This window comes from Dipteris shenzhenensis, chromosome 12, assembly GCF_047967505.1.
Source record: "Dipteris shenzhenensis isolate YYH24624 ecotype China chromosome 12, Dip_SZ_1.0, whole genome shotgun sequence".
Classification (NCBI taxonomy): domain Eukaryota; kingdom Viridiplantae; phylum Streptophyta; class Polypodiopsida; order Gleicheniales; family Dipteridaceae; genus Dipteris; species Dipteris shenzhenensis.
In genome coordinates, this window is record NC_141607.1 from 19,925,791 (window position 1) to 19,948,933 (window position 23,143).

The 23,143-nt window shown below is 40.7% G+C and overlaps 1 protein-coding gene across 4 annotated transcripts; it reads left to right on the forward strand.

Annotated features, from left to right (window-relative positions):
* The first annotated feature begins 463 nt into the window (after window positions 1-463).
* LOC147895954 (putative aldo-keto reductase 1) lies at window positions 464-2,887 on the forward strand. Of its 4 annotated transcripts, none has more exons than XM_087382121.1 (7): window positions 464-619; window positions 709-876; window positions 962-1,162; window positions 1,357-1,529; window positions 1,725-1,824; window positions 2,110-2,263; window positions 2,387-2,887. In XM_087382121.1, the coding sequence occupies exons 1-7, from the start codon at window positions 587-589 to the stop codon at window positions 2,569-2,571; spliced, it is 1,014 nt and encodes a 337-aa protein (XP_087238247.1). In that variant the 5' UTR covers window positions 464-586; the 3' UTR covers window positions 2,572-2,887. The 4 variants fall into 4 exon arrangements, with proteins under 4 accessions (XP_087238247.1, XP_087238249.1, XP_087238248.1 ...); XM_087382123.1 differs by having other exon boundaries at window positions 2,110-2,206; XM_087382122.1 differs by having other exon boundaries at window positions 1,725-1,821.
* Window positions 2,888-23,143: the final 20,256 nt, after the last annotated feature.

Here is a 23,143-nt window from a genome sequence, read left to right on the forward strand (position 1 = left end):
CCAACAACCACCATGGTGGTTGCATGGAGATACATCTAGAAAAATACAATTAAACTTATAGAAAATACAATTGACGATATGGCCCTTGAAGGATCCCGTATAGCGGACCCTTCAAGGGCCATATATATTAACATGCATTATATAATATCTAGGATACCACTGGATAAATATGGCATGTTGATATGGCCCTTGTACCTAAAGGGGAACCCTCAAGGGCCATAACTTCACATTGCCATTTTAATAATTACAACCAAGGGAATGCTAAATTTTCCCGAAAAGCCTTTTTTTTAAACAAGCTATTAGCAAAAGCGATTCTATATGACGGAGGGAAGAGCCCAAAGTCATGAGTTTGGGAAGGATGTTAAGAAAGTAAGGTGAGATGTCAGGGATGACAGTGTGGAGTGGGGACCTAAGAAAACAAATGTTGAAATCTATGAAGGAGAGCTCTCTTCATCTTCTCATTTTCATTAGTTGAAATAGAGAAGAGAGCTCTTCTTGTTTTTCATTCTCGTATTGTCGACTCTTCTTGTTGCTCTTATCTCACACTTTGATTCCGCTCAGCTCAGCCATCGCCATAGCCGCCACCATGCTTCGTTCCCTCGGCTCCCAAGGCCTCGCGGTAAATTTGCATCCTCCCTGTATTTCAGCTTCCGATAATTTGATTTCTCATATTGTTTCTCCTCCATCGCTTCTCTCCCATTATTGCAGGTCCCTTCCCTCGGCTTCGGTTGCATGGGCATCTCTGCTTTCTACGGCCCTCCCCAGCCTGACGAGATCGGCATCGCTGTCATCCAGCACGCTATTGAAAGCGGAGCCACTTTTCTCGACACTGCTGACATCTATGGCCCTTTTACAAATGAGGTTCTCGTCGGCAAGGTGTGCCATCGCATCCACTCCAATTCATATGTGTGATATGAAGGACAATGAAGAATTTCTTTGACAACTTTGTTTTCCTTACCAGGCTATCAAACATTTCCCGCGGGAGAAGATCCAGCTCGCCACTAAGTTTGGAAACGTCCTTGAGAACGGCATTTATAGTGTGAAAGGGTCACGGGAGTATGTGCGCAGTGCCTGCGAGGCTAGCCTTAAGAGGTTGGACGTCGACTATATCGATCTGTATTATCAGCACCGTGTTGACAGAACTGTCCCCATAGAGGAAACGGTTTGTTCTATCTTCCATTTCTGCTGTAATATAGACATTTTGGATTACATGGCTTAAACATCCGATGAATGGCTTTCCTTTTTTCCGCATTTTTTTCGAAGGCACAACTACAAGATGAGTTCACTATTCCTTTGGGCGCTTCAACTGGTTTTAGACTGTTCATGGGTCGAGCTTCTTGTTTCTTGTGGAGACAGGTGGGAGAACTGAAGAAACTGGTGGAAGAAGGAAAAATCAAGTACATCGGCCTGTCTGAAGCCAGTGTCGGCACCATTAGACGAGCTCATGCTGTTCATCCAATCACTGCTGTGCAGCTCGAATTGTCTTTATGGACAAGGGACGTTGAAGAAGATGTGATTCCAACCTGCAGGTTTGTACTCACTAGCTAATTAGTTCCTCTTTGATAAGCCGCGTACAAGAAGAACTATGTCAAATGAACAGAATTCAAGCGATTCAGGTCCTTATCATCTTCTGGCAAACCTTGCTAGAAGTCCAGACGAACTTTGACATTTCAAATCGATTGTTAAGTGAACTTGAAATAAAATATTCCTTGTTTGCTTTTCAGGGAACTAGGAATCGGAATAGTGGCGTACAGTCCCCTTGGGCGTGGTTTTTTTTCAGGAAAAGGTGTCGTCGAAAGTTTGGACAAAACCGATTTCCGAGTCGTAAGAAATGGACCTTTTCCGATCCACTTGGCATCTTCTTCACTTAGAAGCTAGGAACACTGGAACACTGGAAGCTAGATCGAATGATGCTCACCATACTTAAAATATATCTTTTGTGGTATAATTTGTTAACATGTGAATGTCATCACTTAGAAGCTAGGAACACTCGAAGCTAGATCGAATGATGCTCACCATACTTAAAATATATCTTTTGTGGTATAATTCGTTAACATGTGAATGTCAGTTCCGAGCTTGATTAATCTGTTTTTGGATTCTCGGATAAAGCAATTATGGCCTCGGTTTGAAGATGAAAATTTAGAGAAGAATAAGGTGTTATACGAGCGGATTACAAATTTGGCCAAGAAGCATGGATGCACACCTGGTCAGCTGGCCTTAGCCTGGGTTCTGCATCAGGGAGATGATGTTGTGCCCATCCCAGGCAAGATTGCACTACAAGGATACAACGGCATTTTCTCATCTTGCATTCTCGTATGGCTTTGGGATACTTCATAGCATTGAGATACTTCAATCTGATTCCTTCTTTGGAATACTTTGCTTGCAGGAACAACAAAGATAAAAAATTTTGATGAGAACTTTGGGTCCTTGAAAATAAAGCTGTCCAAGGAGGAGGTCGAGGAGGTGACAACATGCGTTCCTCTCGATGAAGTTGCAGGGCCAAGATATCAGAGGGCTTTTGAACACATGACTTATAAGTATGCTGACACCCCACCTCTAGCAAAAGCTTGAGGCTTGTTGACCAGCAAGATCTAAAGGATGTGAGATAAGTTTTACTTGGAATAGTACTATCGCATATGAGAGGCTTCATCGAACTTTTTTATAAGAATATGGATCCTACATGGCCTAAATTATGCGATATAGGTTTCCCTTATACTTCTCTCATAACAATGTAGGCTCTTTGGATGCCTCTTACTCATTTTTTGATCTAGGAAACAAAGAAGACTTTTTGGCCTTGCAAGGGTCCTAAGGGATGAGTTGGTTAGTGAGTTGCTAATCAAGGCCATAGTTTTGAAGTTAGTTCATTCGGTCAATTTGACCTTGCAAATTATGGTTAGTATGAGGCTTAAATGTGGGTTAGTAGAAGTTTAAGGGCTTCTAATGTGTTTAGGATTTAAGGTTTTTGTTTGCTTGTGGAGGTCCTAAATGCTTTTGTCTTTTATTCCTAAAGCTTTTGTCTTTTGTTAGGTATTTGTCTCTAAAGATAAAGGCTCTCTTTGTCTCTTGTATGACACCACAAAAAGGCATGTCCCCACTTTTATTTAATGGCCCGTCCACACACACACATACAACTTTTCACCTCTTTTCTCTCCTCTCTTTCACTCATCTACCTTTCTCGATATTCCTTCACCTTCACTTTTCCTTTCCTTCTAATTTACACCTATAGTTTCCTTTCACAAGTTATTCGAAATATTTATAGAGCTACTTACACTTGGACTTATAATGACACTCCAAAAGGCAAGGCCATAGGGGGATCCCCACCTTGTTTAATACTTGTAGCCATTGACTTCAATGAATCTTGAAACTTGTAGCCATTGACTCCAATGAATCTTGAAGACAACAGGTAAGTTAGGAGAAAATAACCAAAATTTTTTGATCGAGGACTTTGGGAATGATGGAATGGCAAAGCCCTAGAGAAAGAAGGGAATGGCAGCCACATGTTTGGGAGGGGAATACATGCGGCTTAAAAGAGATACCTCCCCAGCACCAAATCAATTTCCTCAAACAAACCAAATCAAACTAGGAAAAGCCATTTTTTCGTAGACAAGGATTATGTTCACATTTTCATGTTTGCGTTAATGGGTTATTAGCGTTCGTTAATTACTCTTCAAAGTAGCGTGAAAACAATGTGATCACATTGTTTATCGGGAAAAATCACCGAAAAACCAGATAAAACTACCACCGGTACATAAGATAGTACTGGCGGTAGTAATAACATTACTGGTGGTAATATTCATTATCCTGGCGGTTTAAATACCGGCGGTAATATACACCGCTAGGATAATGAACATTATCGCTGGGTAATGTTATTACTACCACCAGTAGTATCTTATGTACTGACGGTGTTGTGGGTTACAGATTCCCAATTTCCCATGCAGCTTGGTGCTATATATTGGTGGAAATGGTGATAGAGGCTCGCCATTCGATTCGGTTGTGGTTCATATGTCGATAAACCCTTTGATAAGTTGGGAAAGAAAGTGAACCACGATTTGGATTTGAATAGTTGTAAAGCTAAGTGGGGGAGAGTGAGTCACCATTTATTATACTTGTGGGTGTGGTTTGCTCCTCCGATTCCTTACTTCTTGGGGAAACTTCTTGGGGAAACTATAGACCATGAACACGAGGGCTAATGGATGCGAGTGTTTGTTGTGCGTTCTTGAGGGTGGTCTATACTCCGACTCCTAGGGTTTTGAGGAACTTGTGGACCACGATCATGAGTGCCAATGTTTGCAATTGTTAGTGAGGAGTCTTGACTCTTAGCTAAGGGCATTAGGTATGGAGAGAAGGGGGAGACAAGATGGCAATGATTTGAGTAGAAATAGGGCACGTGTTGTGACTACAAATGCACAATCAGAAATGCCTGAAACTAGAAATGCTCATCCATAATCTTCAAGATGAGTTGTGACTAGGCAAACTATGGATGCATTGAGTCATGCCCATGCCAATATTCATATGCTTGAAAATGTTCCTAGGGTTGAACAAGGAGTTGCAGAAGAGGATCTCATTGCCGAAATAGGCACTACCCCAATACTTGATCCACCCTGTGAGGTTGTTAACAAAGATACGGGAAGAGGATTTATGTGGGTGTCACAATCCTCTCTCAAAGAGGTATTCCATATTCACAGGGGGAAAAACATAAGTCACATGGTCCAGAATGGGACTTTGTCATTCATATTCCTGACTACGTTGAGTCGAAATACAAGTATTGTAATACAAGTATTGTGGAATTAAAAAATCTAGGGGAGCACCTCACATAAGGGACCACTTGCTTGGTGACTCAAGAAAGAGCATTCAACGTTGAGCGACCCAAGAGTTGCTGCTGCAACAGCTCGCACCTTAATAGAGAAGTTGCAATATTCTGGAAAATTACAAAGAAGATCAACTTGGGAAAGTCAAGGTGTAAGTGGGGTAGAGTCTGTAAGCATACACGGTAACGGAAGTACAAGTGTTGCAGGCTCCCATGCCAGAACTCCTTGTGTGGACACTAGCATGCAAGATAGATTGCCACCTATGGCTCGTGAAGGTAGATCGGCAACTGCGACTCCTAACTTCAGGCAACCCACAATAGTTGAGAGCATCCAGATTCAAGATTTGGAGAATGCACAGTATGTACTTGGTAGATCAATCTTGCAGACCGTCAGGATATCCACTGAGTATAGTCAATAACAATGTTATGAGAGCTGCATGGAATTGCATTGCTAACTATGGACTGCCTTCTTACCACACATTGTGTACGTCATTGTTAGATAAGCCATATGCAGAAGAGAAAGATCACATAAATCATAGCATTTTTGAGCAACTACATAACACTGGTGCATAACACTGGATGCACAATTGTCTCAGATTGGTGGACAAGCATAAAACGATGCCATGCTTTATTGAATGTGATGGTTATATCACCACGTGGGGAGGCCTTCCACACGTCAATTGATGCCTCACATGTAAAGAAGTCGGGGGCATATATGGATGGTATATTATCAAAGGTTATAAGAGAGTTAGGCCGTGAAAAGGTTGTTCAGGTTGTCATAGATAATGCCAAGAGTTGTAAAAAAGCAGGTAGAATATTGCAAAGGGAGTATACCAATCTATGAGCATCTGCGTGTTGTACGCATACTTTAAATCTTGCATTGAAATATTGGTATAAACAAGTGCCATGGTTCAAAGAGATTGTTTGTGAGGCTTGAGACCTTGTGAAGTTAATACGATCGAAGCAACGTCTCGAAGAAATCTTCATGTCTCGTGATGGTTCTACCATGTTGCAATTGCTAGCAGCCACGAGATTTGCTAGGTACTTCTACACTTTGCAATCCTTGGTGGAAAAATATGAGTTTAGAGACATTTCATGGTGATGCATTTGAATGATGGATGTCAGAGTTGACCGCCGATTGCAACAAAGGAGAAAATGCATGACCTTAAAGAAATATTGGGATCCCTTGCATTATGGAAACGGTTTGAGGATGCTACTAAATTTATGAAACCTATTTTATATGTGCTTACGGCTTTGGACTCAAAGGCTCCAACAATCAAAAAAGGATGGATGCACTCTTGGAGTATTGAGGAAGATCTTATTGCAAGGAATCCCCCTACTTGCCCAGGCCAAGAGAATGAGAGAAGACCATTTAATGCTACAAAACACAAGGAATTGTGGCAATTATTTAGGCCGCGTTGGGAGCAAGCTCACAATCCATTACATAGTGGTGGGTACCTTCTAGATGCCGAGTGGTGGAATATGAAGCCCAAAGAGATCCCAATTGTTATGCATGACTTTCATAAGGTGGTGCGACAGTATTCTCCCTACAACCATGAGTTTGCAAAGTGTTCTAACAAGTTAGCCAAGTATCAATGCAAGGAGGGTTTTTTGCATTGATTGCAATGAGGGCTCTTTCTCAGATATGCTCAAAGTCAGCGGGCTCAAAAAGAAACTAGAGTCATTACAAGTACATTCATCTAGTACTTTATGAAATAGACTTCTAGAGGATTGGGCTAAGAAGTTGGTGTACATCTATGCCAATCATTGTCCATAAAGCTTTGGAAACATTAGGAGATGTGGGATATGAGGAGAAAGTTTCAAAATGGACCTATGATATCCCGCTGGATGCTATCCAACGTGAAGTAGTCCCATCGTTGCAAATTCCAAAACCCCAAGAAGAGGATGAATCTAGGACTGATGCTCCAACATCCGAGGGTGAGGAGGCTGAATCTGATGAAGATGATGGAAATAATATTCGCCTTCCACATAGGTCTCAAGATGAGGACATTGATGATGAACATGATGAGGATAGTGACTCTGAATTGTGGCAATGATGGCAATCGCGTTTGAATGTCTCATTGTATTCTGAATGTGTTCTTGTTTTTTGATTGTAGGTTGCAGTTTAGTGTGGGATAAGAATTTTGCACTGTATAGTATTGTCTCATCGCATGATGTCAATGGGTGACAATATGATATTGTCTCATCGTGCATTGTAAATATATTGTGTTTAGGAGCCCAACACCATGTACAATGCCATTGATAGTTGGGCTTTACAAAGTGGACAAATTGATCCAGTTGTGGCAAGTCATCTACTAGACAATAAAGATAAAATTTATGGCTGCAAGGCAGCGAGAAATATTCAATACAATTATTAAAAAAACACTGGCATATTGGGCACAAACAATTGTCTGGACTATTAGGGGGAAGGGGTTCCACAGCATATGGTTGAGAAGATGGATGTCGACAAACAGCTAATTGCGCCTCCACGCTTGCATATCCGATTAGTGTTGCACATGCATCATGGGCTTCTTGCTGTAACCGTGTGTTGAGGTCCTCCAAGCTCTTCAATTGGGCACATAGAGTAAGAATCTCATTTTGCAACTCTGGCTCGGTTCGCAGTATTTCAGTTTCTAGACATTGGATCTGCTTGAATCGGGGTTACGTTCTCTTCATGGAGCTGCACCGGTTGTTGCTCCAGTGGTCCACATGCACCCTCCAATGCCCTAGACAATTGTGATTGTGTTAACCTTGTGGTGGCAACAAGGGCCAAAAGTGCAGTCTAGGACAACAACTATGAGAGCATTGTGTGTGTAGAGTAGCGGCAAAGCTTTGCTTGTAATATCTTGAGCGTGAAAGATTGTATGATAAATCTTAAAGGATGAGGATAGCCAAAATCCTCTCTAGAAAAGATCCAATCATACTTGCAAAATCAGGATCTAGAGAGAGAGACTAAATCTAGAGAGAAAAAGACTAAAAGCCTACACTTTTGGAGGTCCCTCCACTTTGTGTAGAGACCCAAAAAGTCCCTCCACTTTGTGTAGAGACCCAAAAGGTCCCCCCCAAAAGTGGAGGGACTCCTATCCAAAAGGTCTCCTACAAAAGAGGTCCCCCCACGGAGGTACCTACGAATTGTGTAGAGACCAACATGTATAAATATCTCTCAATGGAATGAAGCTCCCACTCTTTGGAGGTTCAGTGTTCAAGCTCACTATTGTGTTCATGTGATTGATCTCCATTGCTCCATGCTCTCTTACACTATCGTGTTCTAGCATGTCCTTGCCTTGCACTCTCTACCCTTGTACTCCCTCCTGCAGAGAGAGAAGCTCTCCAACTTGTATAAATATCCCATAATCGAATGAAACCCACACTCTTTAGGGAATTGTGTTGAGTTCTACTTTGGTATTCCAAGCAATTGTCTCCAAGTGTCCATGCTCGCTTGCACTCCACATCCAAAATCATGTCCTGAACTTGCCTCCTACTCCCCTCTCCTCCAACCTTGCAACCCCTCCTCTCCCTCTCCACCTCCCTTCTCCTCCCTTTGCTCCTCCCTTCTACTCCCTCTCCTCCTACCCCATGCTCTTGCACCTTCTTCCTCTCCCACTCCTATGATCCCCCTAGACCCTTCTCCCTTAGATTAGTTCCTTAACCCTTGACCTCCATGATCTATGAAGGAGACGAGTTCTCTGCCCTCTACTCTTCTCTAAACCTTGGATCCTCCCTCTCTCTCTCTCTCTCTCTCTCTCTCTCTCTCTCTCTCTCTCTCTCTCTCTCTCTCTCTCTCTCTCTCCTCCCCTCGCTCTTCCCCTTCCCTTCTTTCCTTCCCCGTGGCAATGCAAGGGGCTACTCAATATATATATGTATATATATATATAATTTTTTACTGCCGTGGTAGCAAGAGAGCTACCCTACCCTACCCTCCCTTCCCTCTCCCTCTCCCCTCCCCTCCCCTCCCCTCTCTGCCTCTCTCTCTCTCTCTCTCTCTCTCTCTCTCTCTCTCTCTCTCTCTCTCTCTCTCTTCCCTTACCTTCTTTTCTTCCTCGATGCTTCCCCTTCTCTTTTCCTCTCTTTCCCTCTCCATTCCATGTCTTTCCCCCTTCCCTTCCCTTTTCCTTCTTTCCCTCTCTTTTGCCCTCCATCAAGATGGGTCATTTGAAGATATGTGCTTCACTTAGTGCAAACACATCTTAAAAACCTTTGTAGCTATTGCAAGGTGTTTATAAAGTTCTTTGATATTATACCAATGTTGCTTTCTGAAACTTTAAAAGGTGTTTATTGGCACCATTATTAAGTCTTGGTGATTTTAGAGTTCTAAAACTAACACTATATTATGAAATTTGGGAATTTTTAGATAGTTTGGGAAGTCCCAATACGGTTAAAATTTGGCCACATGGTCAAATCTAAACCCATTACTTGAAAGTGGAATCCATCCTAGATACCATATTAGGGAATCCTCCTAAGTCCCACTGTCAAATAAGGATTCAAGTTTTGGCCACATGGTCAAATCTTAACCCCTTACTTGAAAGTGGGACGTGGGAGATTCCCAAATTCTCCAATATCGTGTTAACTATAAAAGGTGTTTATTAACACTGTTATTAAGTCTTAGAGATTTTAGAAGACTCTAATGGTAAATTAATCTCATGCATGGACCTTAACTATATATATATATATATTATTTTCATGTATGCTTGTATATTTAAATTATTAATAAGTTAAGAAAAAATTAGTTCTTAAAAGAGTATTGAATTTTCTTTAATATAAATATTTATACTAGGATTTTTGCAATATAGAGTAAGGTACAAATTATGTTCCCTAGTTTTTGCATTATTACTCTAAAACAATAGTGTGAGTAAATATAATTTTTATTGATAGAGGATAGTGTCAAAACGTAAACTTTTGATTTGGGAGGGGTAATCAAAACTCGCCCAAGATGGCCCACCTCCTCTTGAATGCCATTTGAGGCTGATGTGGGGAAGGTGCACATGGCAGGAGGGTTAATAAGGGGGGGGGGAGGAGGGTGGATGGTTTGGGTGGTCCCTACTGTAAGTGGAACAACCAAAAAGGGCTCTTTCCAGGCCTTCCCACCCTCCAGGCACCTCAACATACCATCCTCCCAAAACTTGGATCACTCTCATTGGTACACATAGCATTATCTTTGTTCAGGGCCATGGTTAAATAGTAATAGTGGCACTCTACTTAATCATCCAAATAATAAAGGGACACCTTCAATTAATCCAAACTCAAGCCACCAATTAATCACTCAAGCCACCGCAGTGACTCTAAGATTAGCTGCATGTATGCAAGCCCAATGGTGCCATCCATATTATCATGAGTCATCTTCAATTATTCAAAAACTGAGTTGCCAATTAATCACATACCTAGCTGCTCGGGTAGTTTTTTGTAGGCCTTCTTTGCCATGCAAAGCTTCATAATAAGGCCTTAAAATTTTTTGGGCTTAAAAATAAAGCTGTCATTTCTAAAATTTAGAAGGCTCGAGTACAATTTGGCCTTCTCATTAAAGGTGAAGGCACCGCAGTGACTGGCAATGAACTACATTAGATTGCTTGTTTTGCCCAAGAAATAATCGCATGCAAGTCCGACTTGCAAGCCCATTGTCTAGTTATAGAGTCATGAGCCACTATTTAATCACATGCCATCACGATGGTTGGTAATTAACTACACTAAAAGTAATTAAAAAACATCACTTTTCAATCGGGACATAAAATCATATGCAAGCCCGCCCAAATAATCATGAAGGAGTCACCATGGCGATGACTAGTAATTAATTGCATGCAAGCCCAATGGTGCCATCCAAATAATCATGAAGGAGCCACCATGTTGATGACTGGTAATTAATGGGTAATTAATCACATGCAAGCCTAGCGCTACCATCTAAAGAATCATGAACCGAATTCAATTAATCAAAATTCAAGCCACCAATAAATCAGTATGCTAGTTGTCCAAATAATCCAAGGAGTCACCATGCCTGGCATCATGAGCCACCACAGTGGCTGTGTATTAACTGCACTATACTTAATCGCATGCATGCCAAATATTCAATTAATCAAAATTCATGCCTTCCAATCTACATAGTCGGAGAGCTTCTCACACAATATTTCCTCCCCCTCTACACAATGCGATAGCTTGTCACACAATCTTTCCTCCCCCAGTCTTGAAATCATGATATATGAGAGCTCCTCACACAATCTTCCCTCCCCTAATCTTGATATGAGAGCTCCTCACACAGTCTTTGAAAGCCCGGTTTGGATTCTCTCACCAACTTCACCAAGTTGATAGGTGAAGTGTGCTTGAAGGAGGGATACAATGTCTGTCAAAGTCAGAGGATTAACATTAATGAAAGCATGATTGAAAAATCCACTAGGCATTCTTGGAGGTGATTTGCAAGCACAATTCTTAGAGAGGTAGTGGAAGAGAAAGGAGATTTTAGCTTTATACCCCAATGCTTAGATTAGTACAGATGGTGGAGTCAAGGTTTTGATCTTGCCAATGAATGTTTAGCATGTTTTGAAATAGAAAAGGTAGTAATTTCTTGATATGAGAGGAATCGTGAAGTTTAAGCATGTTCAAATAGCAGTAAAGAAATTGAGTAGACGTACGGTCTCTTTCTCTAGGACCATATCCATGATTGTGATGACTAACTTAAAGAATTGTAGGAATGGCATAGCCAAATTGGCATCTCAGTCAGTTAGAGTTTCTATGCACTTGATGGGGAATTCCATCAAAGGAATTTTTGAGCAATGTAATAAGGAGAGAGATTTTCTACATATGGAGGCCATCGATGCAACAAAGTCAGTGCTACAGAAGAGAATGCTCAGGGAAGGTGCAAAAGCCAAGGTAGAGGAGGTAGAAGCAAAGGCCTTGGAGGCCATAGAGCAAGTTGAGGCCGCTAAAAAACCATGGCAGAAGCAACTTTGGCAAGATTTGTGCAATTTATTGAAATTGGATTACACTATGGCTCTATGTGAGCTTCCCATGGCTCTTGCAAGTTTGAAAAAGTAGGCCTCCACTCCCAATAGAGTGGACGTCTTGGAAGAGGCCTACACAAATGCTGCAAAACAATTTCATCAACTTTAAATGTAGCTTTGATAGAATTAGATAAAGCCATTACAGTGAGTGAGAAGAAAGTGGAGGTGCTGAAGGAGAACATCTGCAACCTCAAGATAAGGCAGGAAGGAATTGAGAAATAGCTTGCTGATGTATAGGGTCAGACTATGGTATTAACAACCACAATAGTTAAGCCAGATGACTATCCTCTTGAGATATGACATGGTCATATGTGTCTGGTCTACCTACCATAGCCATGATCATACATACTTAATCTACCATGGGCACATCATAGATGATTGCATGATTCGATGGACCTAATGTGGTCATCGTCTGCATGTGTTTTGCTGTGGGTTGTTTGTGGATGCACACAATGGTAGACCAAGATAATTGGCCTCACAAGTTTCCTTTATACAAGGTGTTTTAGATCGCAACCAGCATGGTGGTAGTACATGATGCATGGTGGTTGGTTACACACGATATATGGGCCAGGGACAATGGCATATCGACATGCCATATATGTCCAGTGTCATGTCGATATGGCCATTGCTCCTAAAGGGGACCCCTCAAGGGACATATTGAAAATTGCATTTATACAAGAAGCCTTAGAATCGCAACCAACACGATGGTTGATTGCACATGATAAGTCATCTAGGATTAACTACTAGCAACGTGGTTGTTTCCTTCAATTATTACAAGATGAATGAACTAGAAATCATTTGTTTAGGATTTGTGGTCACCAGCCCATTGGTTGTACAAGATAAGGGGCATACATTGTCCCTCACTTGGGATTACTTAAACAAGTGTGGGGTTGTTTGGGATTCGCTAAAAAAAGCACAATGGGTTTATGCTTTACTTAAAATAAGTGCGGTCATTGTACAAGCAAACTGTAAATACATTTTCCATTTTTTGAGGATAATTGGAATAGATTTTCTTTGGTTAACTAAACCCACACAATGAGAATACATTTTCATGACATTTTCTTGTATTGTCTTAGTCGTCCACTAATCCAAGACACCCCATGATGATGTGCTCATGCATGTGTAAATTTGAAGACACTCTTGCCCTTTTTTCATCTAAAAAGGATTTTCAACTTACTAGATTAGAGTACAAAAATGTTTGTAGACTCTTATGTAATAGAATGTAATTCTAGCCTCTCTTGGATGCTTTTGTACCAGATAGCTCCAACTACTACATCCCACTTCTCATAGCTTGTTCCCCAATGATCCTTTAAGGCTTCCTCAATGTTGTGCTTGGGTTTGGTACACTGCAACACAAAGTATGGGTCACCTTCCTCATTCTTCCCAAAGTCAGTAACAATGGAAAGTTGTCCCCCTCTTCCAGGCAATCACCAGTGAGGTTAGGGGTGAGTCATATTTTATCTCTCCATTGTTTGTCAGGGCTATCTTCACATAGAGGGAAAACTTGAATTGCCTCCCATCTCTTCACAGTTTCAATGTCCTCACAATTGTCATGATCCCTTGTGATGGATGCACTATAGAAATAAGAAGGTTTTCTTTTTTTGAGTAGGTGGTTGTTTGAAAAGCCCTATATTGTGCAAACTATAAGTTCCTTTAATGGCCTTACAATCTTGTCTACTCCTTTGCACTTCATTCACTTCCACTTCATGGAACACTTTACACACTACACTATTCCTGAGGTTTTGTTTATTGTATGTTAATTGCGCACTTGTGGAGAGGTTGGTTGTAAGCCATGTCACAGAATCATGGGCATCATTGAGATTTTCTTGAGGGCATGTCAATTGGTGTCTAAATAGAGCTCGCTTATAAACAACACTACATCCATGTTCCCCTTGCCATGGCTTAGACCCAAAGAAATTCCATGTCATGTTTAGACCAGTTAGGGACCAGTTAGGGATTTAAATCTTGAGACAAATTACAATCAATGGGATGACTTACATTGAGGTAAAGTACCATATGACCACACCCAATATTGTTTTATATTTTCTTGTACATGGGGATCATCATTTTTTAGCCATTCCCAATTGCTTTAAAAATCATGCTACACAAATAAGGTGTCATGTCTCCTATCATCTAAATGGTAGAAATGGTATGTGTGTTGCACTAAGCTAGACTCTGAGTCAATAAGTAAATTGGCACCAGTCATAGAAGAATCAAGCAAATGACCGTACATGATATGCACTACAACCGTTATCTACTTGTTGTACCAGTGAGCACTTTGTATCTCATCTTGCAAAATCTATGACTGAGATAATAGTGTCATGGGGAAAATTGGCAAGGCACTTCCTAAACTGCTTATCTTGCTAGCTAGCCATGAAATTGTGAAGCACATATTTTAGGATCGATTGAACCAAGTGATCTACAAGCTCCATTGGTTTAGTGCTCTAATATGATAGTAGCCATCTCTCTTTCTTCGATCCTTCAACATTAACATGTTCAAATCTTTTTGGGATGGATTGAACTAAGTGATCTACAAGCTCCCTTGGTTTAGTGCTCTTATATGATAGTAGCCATCTCTCTTTCTTCGATCCTTCAACATTAATATGTTCAAATATTTTCCATTTTAGAGCAACATGGTTTTCTTCCCTCATTTAATTTAGATAGACATCAAATTGCCTCTTCTTCAAACTACAATGCATGCATGTGCCACAAATTCATTGAACACAGTGCCACTCAGAGCCTCCCTTTGGATATACCACTGGCTCCCACAGAGACCTTAGGATACCAAACTTGGCCTCCCTTGCAACACATGAAAGGATCCAGGTGGCCTACAAATTGCACATTCATTTGGGAGGCATGGTCATCTATCTCCATGGACTGCTTCAACATGACCAGAGCTCAAGTCATTCAAAGCTTGCTGGGCCAGGTTAAAGTCTATGTGTGTTTTACAACAACACACATTCCTGACTTTGAGTTTCTTGATATACAAGGGCTTACAATGCTCAAAGCTCCTTTGCTTAATCAAAAGGTCAGAGTTTTGAGACATAAACTTCAGATACAACTTCATCTGCTCACCCAACATGTGGGAAATAAAAATTTTGGGAAACAAACACTATGTTTTTTGCACTACTATGAGGAAAAAGAAACACAAGTATGTGCAAAAATATATTCTAATCACGATAATCAAACTAATCAAGCTACTAGACAACCAAAAAATTTCACAACTAGAAAATAAAACAATTTCAACCATCGGGTGGTGTAGGACAATCACATAACCAATGCCTGACATGTACTAGCTCGATGATATATTAACACTTATTTTAATAATTTTGGACTCATATGTCTACATTTGGACTAATCCTAAAAATCCTTCCCAAATGAAAGGTTTACTTTATGAAAATGTCATTCGAGAATCAAAAGTTTACTTTCTGGCACTGCCATTTCCACATAATAAATTTCACAATATCTCTCTATAATCATTAGGGGAGAAATGGGGTCTCAAAAGGGCCTTCAATTAGTGTTTCCTAATTTCAAGGATATTAGGGAGGGATAAACAAGTTGACTTACATGGCAATCACATTTGAATGATATCTCCTCCTTGTCGTGAGTCACATGAGATCCATTAGAGTGTGCCTTGCTTATAATATCTTGTACCAATCTAGAGGACACTTTTTTCCTCTAACTCAAGAGGGTATGTTACTTGATTGCTATCCTTTTTTATTTGTTTAATCCTTTTTCTATCCCTTTTGATTATTTAATCCTTTTCCTCTCTTACCCCCCATTTCTCATTTTCATAGATCTCTAGCCACTTTTGCATGTTCTTTGAATTGTATAGTGCAAATGTCAAAAGTCACTCTTGGGTTTCATCCAATAAATTTTCCTCCTTCCATTTGCCTTGCAACACTTCTCTTGATATCTCTTTCTCATCCTCCCCACTCAATGTTCTTGGAAATTTTTTATCTACATTTATTAAACATACCATGCTCCCCACTTCCAGCTCTCATCTTCTCATCCGCTCTCTTGCTCTACAAATTTGGCTACTTTTCTTCATGCTCCCTCCTTCCAACTCTCATCTGCTCATTGGTTATCCTTGCCGGATGTAATCTATGTTATCCTTGCTCAATGAGACTATGAGCAATGTCTGAGTTATTATACCCACCGGATGTAATCTCTTATGTTTCAAATTTAATATATATTATGCTATTATCGTAGTCATTGATGGTAGCAATCATTGTTGCTGGTAGCAGTCATTGTTGGTTGCAATCAGTGCACAAGAAATTGTTGCACAAAGAAATACATTTTCCTTGGTTTTATTGCAAGCAGCACTAAAATGTCTTCAAGAACCAGCGTGGTGGTTGCAAGGAAATACATTTTCCTTGGTTTAGGATTAATCACAACTAGCACTAGAACTAGTGCAATGGTTGTAGAAGGACATACATTTTCCTTGGTTTAGGATAAACTATTAACCACAGTTGCTTTAAACTATTTATTACACGATATATCAAGCTACTATTTCAACCACTAGACTGTGGTTTTAAACCTACCCGATGGCATGGTAAAAACATAAATTAAGCTATTTTAAAATGCAATTGTCGATATGGCCCTTGAGGGGTCCCCTTTAGGGGCAAGATCCATATGGAGATGCCATATATGGCATGTCTATATGGCCCTTGCTCCTAAAAGGGACCCCTCAAGGGCCATATCAATATGAAGGGGGACCCCTCAAGGGAAAATGATGTGAAATATATGAACAAAAAACTCCATCATTGTGGGACTCCAACGCGGGTCTCACATGACCCAACCAATTAAGGTCTAGGTGGTTGGACAAGGAAATAAGTTTTCCTTGGTTTAGGAGTAATTATAGCTAACACTAAAATAACTCCAAGAACCAGCATGATGGTAGCTCCAAGACAATGTCACTACCTTGTCAATGCAGAGGTCATGAATCTAGATCTTCATGGATTTTTGCAAGTCTAGACCAGTGTGACGGTTGCAAATCTAGATCTATATGGATTTTTATGAGTCTACATCTGCATTCTTGTCTTTACAAGTCTAGACCAGTGCAAAAAAGAAGATACGTGGCGAGTTGCAGGTAGATGACATGTAGTGAGCTATGGGTAGGTGATAGGCGGTGAGCTGTGGGTAGATGACTGGACAGGCTATGAATATATTAATGCACAAAGATGCAACACATCAACTTTACAAAGGATTGGCATAATTGCCATGTAATGATATGTGTCGAGCTTTGCTGTGTTCAGAACATCAAGTTTTGACTGATTGCATCTCATTATTACACCAATGTGGCAATCATCACATGAAATAAAATTTTGAGAAGAGCACAAGTTCATCCCAAATTCAAAATCTCACCCACCAGTGCATTGAATCAAGGCCCCAAAATTTTCCTTGAAATGCTTCTATGATTTATTACACCCAATCGTAGAATGCCTTCTAGGGTAGGCCAAAAGCAAGTTTCCATGGCTATGTGATTTGGAAGATGATGGCATATGCTTAAGTAAAGACACCTTTAATATAATTGTAATTTTCTTCAACTATTAAATGGGATTTTGCTTTTGGCCTTTACTTTCAATAGAAATGTTTCTAGTCAACGTGGATACATGGCCTAAATGATGAAAGATGACAATCCAATAGAAGTGAGTGACTTCACATGGTTTAAAATGCATGAGTCTCTCTCTCTCTCTCTCTCTCTCTCTCTCTCTCTCTCTCTCTCTCTACATGTACTAACTTGGATTTCTCCACATGTCTTTGTGCTCTTAGTAACATGTTGGCGGAGTGTTGGTTCTCTCTATTTGGCTAGAGATTACCTTGTTTGTTGTAGTTAAGTAATCAATGGCTCCATTTGTTCAACACGTTCATAAATAATCCTTGATTGTGGTTTTGTGGTCAAAAACTTGTTTATAGCCTATGATTGCTTGCTAGTTTTCTTCGAGTAACGACATGACATACCATTCCCAATGATATGGTTGCCATTACATGTTATCCCTTGGATAATTGTGGCACCCTTTTAATGGTGCATTCCCATGCAACTAAAAAAGCATGCCCTATTTACATAGATGTAGGGAACCGAGTCATTACCATGTTGAAAGTCCTAAATATTGCCAATGATGGTATGGAGTGCATTCCCCTACAACTAAAAAAACATGCCCTATTTACATGGATGGAGGGAATTGAGTCATTCCCATGTTGAAAGCCCTAAATTTTGCCGGTGATGGTATAGAGGCAAAAAGAGCTCTACTAGTATCGTGGATTTGATTGATGTTAGCTATAATTTCAGGGATCCTGTGGATAACACCAGTTGCTATTGACTTAAGTGTTTTACAATTTTTTTGAGCTCATAGGAACACAGCAAGGAAAAATGAGGAGCCACGAATAGTAGACAAAGAGGAGCTGAAGAAGGCAGAAGATAAGAAAAACAACATCAAAACGCAAAGAGAGAAGGGACATCTCACAAGTAGTTTCGATGCCTTGAGCAAGGAGAAATAGAGGATGAGGTTATAGAAGATGTGAGTTCCAAGGAGGAAGAAGAAGTAGTCCCTAACACTCAAACCTTTGAGGAGCAACTACGATGGTGGGTAGATAAAAAAAGTGCAGAGAAGACACCCTTTATAGTTGTAAGGGGGGGAAATGAATTCAACAAGAGAAGAAGGGACAACTAGTGCAGACAAGGGGAGTCCCCCCCTCGGGCCATCAAGTCTTGAGCTGAGGGGAAAAAGGAGGCTGTCAAGAGGATTTATTGTCTCTCCTCATTAGAGCCTGATACAATTCAAGAAAAACAGAAAAAAAAATAGTTAGCGATCATGCAACACACCAATCAAAATGCCTTTTCCTTTTGTTAGTGCAAACATCCAATGCTTAACTGACGATCTAAAGCATGTCATTTTCAAGCGATGGCTTTGTAAATTCGGAGTCAGGCTAGATTTTTAAGCCCTCCCAGAGGTCAAGGTGGGAGGGGCAAAACTAAGATGGCAACTCAAGAAGATAGACAAAAAAAGGTGTTGGTTCATAAGAGATTATGCGGAAGGCAAAGTTGGAATAGTTTTAGGAGTAGTGGACCATCTAGTTGGTTTTTTAGGAAGACCTCTCAATGTGCTAGGAAAGAGTGGGATTGGAGTAGAGTTTAGACAAACTCATCTAAAGTGCAAAATTTTCTCATTCTACTCGCCAATGCCTCCAGAGAGAGGACTATTTTGTGGGATGGGTGCTATTTTGGGGAGGACACTATCCTCTTAGAAGATTTCAACATGGTAGAGGCGAGTGCAAATAGATGGAATGGATTAGGATCATTTGGGGGAGTGAAGCCAGATCTTGGCAAGAGGTCAAGGACTCAGTAGAGTTGATAGAAATTTTCGAAGGAACCTCATACACTAGGGACAATAACCACTGCAGCACTTACCACATGAAAGCGAGGGTTGACAAGATCTATGTCTCCAAGTCCATTTGTGAGGAAGCTTTGGTGTTTAGAACCAAAGGTCTATCCACCCTTCCTTTTTTGGATCACAATCCAATCTTCTTGAATCTTAATAAGGGAGAGGAAAGAAGAGTGAAATCATGGTTTAAAGCAGATGCATTCTTCTTTTAATTAACGGATGCAAAAGAAACAATTTATTAGATCTCGCGAGTGGCTTTTGGGAGAACGGTGAGAATTCTTGACAAGTGGGTTAGAGCCACAAAGATGACAAAGGCTTTCCTAAAAGCGAATAAAAAAAGAGCTGATCAGTCAAGGCATAAGAGGCGAGAAAAACTAGAGACAACAATGAAGGCAAAAGAATCAGACACAGTTACCGAATGGGGGCAGATCATTCTCAAGGAGATGAAGGAAAATCTTAAGAGAGAGGAAATATTTGAAGCGCATTAGGAAAACATATACACGAGAGTGGTGGGCATGCAAAGGGGATGGGACAAACGAGGGAATGTTTAGGATGCTCATGAAGAAGCATGCCTCGGAGAACATCGGAGAGCTTCAAGTAGATTATACATATTGTAGTCACCAAGGACTTGATCCTCCAAGCAGTGGCGCAACATTTTTTACAAATTCTCGGGAGCCTTAAGTACAATCCATAAGTGGATCATTGTAGTCAAGCCCTGGCCAAGAGTGATAGCCAGATTTGACTTTACCTATTTGGAAAGAGAGATCACAGTTGCAAAAATGAAAACAACCATGGACCAAATGGCTAAGGTAAAGATGCTAGGAGAAGATGGTATCCCAATTGAATTATATCAAGTCTTTTGGGAGACCACCTGGAGACCATAAGTCCTTTCCCGATGCAAATTTGGCAAGAAACGGTAGTGAAAAGTTATCTTGATTCTAGAATTAACATAGGAATGATTAAGCTAATCCCAAAAGGAGGGCAGAAGGAGGAGCTCAAGAATTAGAGGCTAGTTACAATTCTTCACACTTGCTACAAAATCTTTGCCAAAGTTCTGGCACTTAGGTTGAAAAGGAAAATGCATGTTTGGATCATAGAAGAGCAAAAAGGATTCATCCAAGGCCGCCACATTTTGGAAGCGATCCTCACTCTGTAGGAAGCACTGAAGTATGATGAAGAGCATGGGAAATATATTTGTTTCATGAAAGTTGATTTTGACAAAGCATATGACAAAATGGAATGGGGATTCATTCGTCAGGCTCTGTAGGACATGGGAATCGAACCCAGTTTTCGGGGCTTTGTTGATGCTTTACTCCAGGGGGCTAAAGTTTAAGTGGAAGTCAATGGAAATACATCGAACGCTTTCTCTCTAGAAAGGTCCATTATAAAAAGATGTCCCCTCTCCCCCCTACTTTTCTCTATTGTGGCTGATGCACTTGGCTCACTAATTCAAAGAGAGGTTGACAATGGGAATATTGTAGGCATTCAGCTAGAGGGAAACAAGCAAATTGTGTGCCAATAGTTTGCTGACGACACCAACCTCACTCCAACAAATGATTCCAAGTAAGTAGGCACAGTGATGAAATGCCTTGAGACCTTCTATCTGGCCTCTGGATCCAAAGTTAACCACGGTAAGACCGACGTGTCTGGCACAAGATCCCAACCTCGACCTACTTTGCTCGATCTGGGGTGCAAACAAAGTGCAAAGGTTTTTTGGCTCCTTGGGATACCAATGGGGTTTAGATGCTCAAATAAGAGTAGGTGGGATTGGGTCATCCAGAAAGTCAAAGAGAAAATTGCAAAATGGCAAGGCCTCAAACCCACCTTGGCCAGAAGAAAGTTTGTGTTAAATCATTGTATTTACCCGTCAGTCGTATACTTCATTTCCATGTTGGTTTCCCTCAAAGAAGGCTTTGACACAAATTAACACGCTTTTTAGAACCTTCACGTGGGGAGGGGACTTGGGCCAAAGGAAAATGGATAAGGTTCAGTGGAAGTATTGCACGATGCCAAGAGTAAAGGGAGGGGTGGGCATAGTGAATGTTGAGCAAGCCTCAGCGAGGTTCATATGGCACAATGGATAAAAGGCAAGGAAGCAATGTAGAAGATCAAGAGGTGGTGTCGGGAAATTCAACGGGGTGAGGATTTCAATCCGATAATTAAGACCTTCCAGACGTCTAACACTGATTGGGCCTTCCTGGTCAAGAAAAATATCAAAAAACTTAAGCCTCCTAGGTGCAAACATTGGAAAAACTGTCTAGAGGGTGCTGCAGTTTTCAGTAAGGATTCTTTTGTTGCCAAAGGATCGGAACTGTGGAAGGGGATGGGGAAGGCTTGGGAACTCCTCAAACCTTCCCTGCTATAGAAAGGATTTTTTAAGAAAACATGCTCTTTTTGTAGACAATATTCTATTTGGTTCTCTATCATTTAGAATTCAACTCCCACAGAGGACTTCTCCATCAAGGGGGCCCTCAGATTGAATAAAAAAGGAATCAGATCCTAGCAAGATCTTTGGGATAGAGCAAATAGAAGGTGGAAGAGTGAAGAAGAATTGTCCCTAGACTTTAGACTTAACCGCTTTGACTTGTTGCTAATTAAGGAGAGTTAGAGCCTTTGGTAAGATGTATCATTGATGTGGATGGGAGGGAGAGCCAAACGATGCTTAGAGAAATGAGATGGGCGGGGCAAAACCAGCTCTTCCATGTCCCTATCATCTTGGAGCACCGAGATGATCTAGTAGAACATCTCAATAGGAAATGGCTGAGGCAAGTCGACACGAAGTGGGAGAGAAGGTTTGAGAGAATGTGGGACAAGGAAATCCCAAAAAAGTAGTCCTCCCTTCTCTGGCTGATTGTTCACAAAGGGTTCTTGACAGCTAGTAATAAAGCGCAAAGAATTGGGCATGGCGATGGAAAATGTGCAAGATACAAAAGCAACTTAGAGGATATCCCGCATCTATTCATGGACTACAAACACTCTAGGTGGTTGACCATCTTACCCAGATAGCTTATTCAATACAACTAGGGAGTCCCTTAGTGCCCCACAAGTAGAGGACTTGTATGGTCACTCGTTCAATCCTTTTCTCCGTGACAATTTCACATTCATCCATATAACAAATTTGAGACGTCCTAAACAGTCTTCAAATGTGACCCCATAAAATTCAACTATTCTCCTTTGTTCAACAAATTTTATAGCCAACTTTCAATTTTGCAATGCTACGAATTTTTCTATTTCTAAGTCTACCTCTCAAAGGAGTGGCTTTTGTTTTAGCTTTCCTCATTTTCTCCTTGGTCTTCATGTATTCTTTGGTCTCTTGTAGTTGTTCTTTAAATCTAGATCTTTCTATTATTTGTTGCAATTTCATCTCTGTTTCCTGTTGTTACAAGCACTTATACATTTTTCTTGTCAATTCTTGCAGACTTTGTGTCATGGTTAGGGCTTGCTCTAACAAAACATTGGTGCTATGAACCTCTGCATGACTAGTTTACCTCTATAGTGGTGCTATGAATCTCGTGGTCTCCTACAAAAGAGGTCCTACCCCGGAGGTACCTACGGATTATGTAGAGACCAACATGTATAAATATCTCTTAATGGAATGAAGCTCCCACTTTTTGGGGTTTAGTGTTCAAGCTCACTATTGTGTTCATGTGATTGATCTCCATTGCATCCATGCTCTCTTACACTATCGTGTTCTAGTATGCCCTTACCCTTGCAACCCCTACCTTTGTACTCCCTCCTCCTCCTCCTACCTTTGCACTACAATATACAACCAAAAGTTTTGAATTATATATCCAAGTTAGGATTTTCTCATGCCAAGTTGGTTGTACAATCTTTACTAATGTCTCTTCTTCATATGAATTCATTTCTAATTTGTCACCATGTTTATGTGCATGCTCTCTCTTTCTACCACATGGTTCTTATGCACGCCCCCTCTAGTAGATGGTGCGTTATGAGGGAAATGCAAG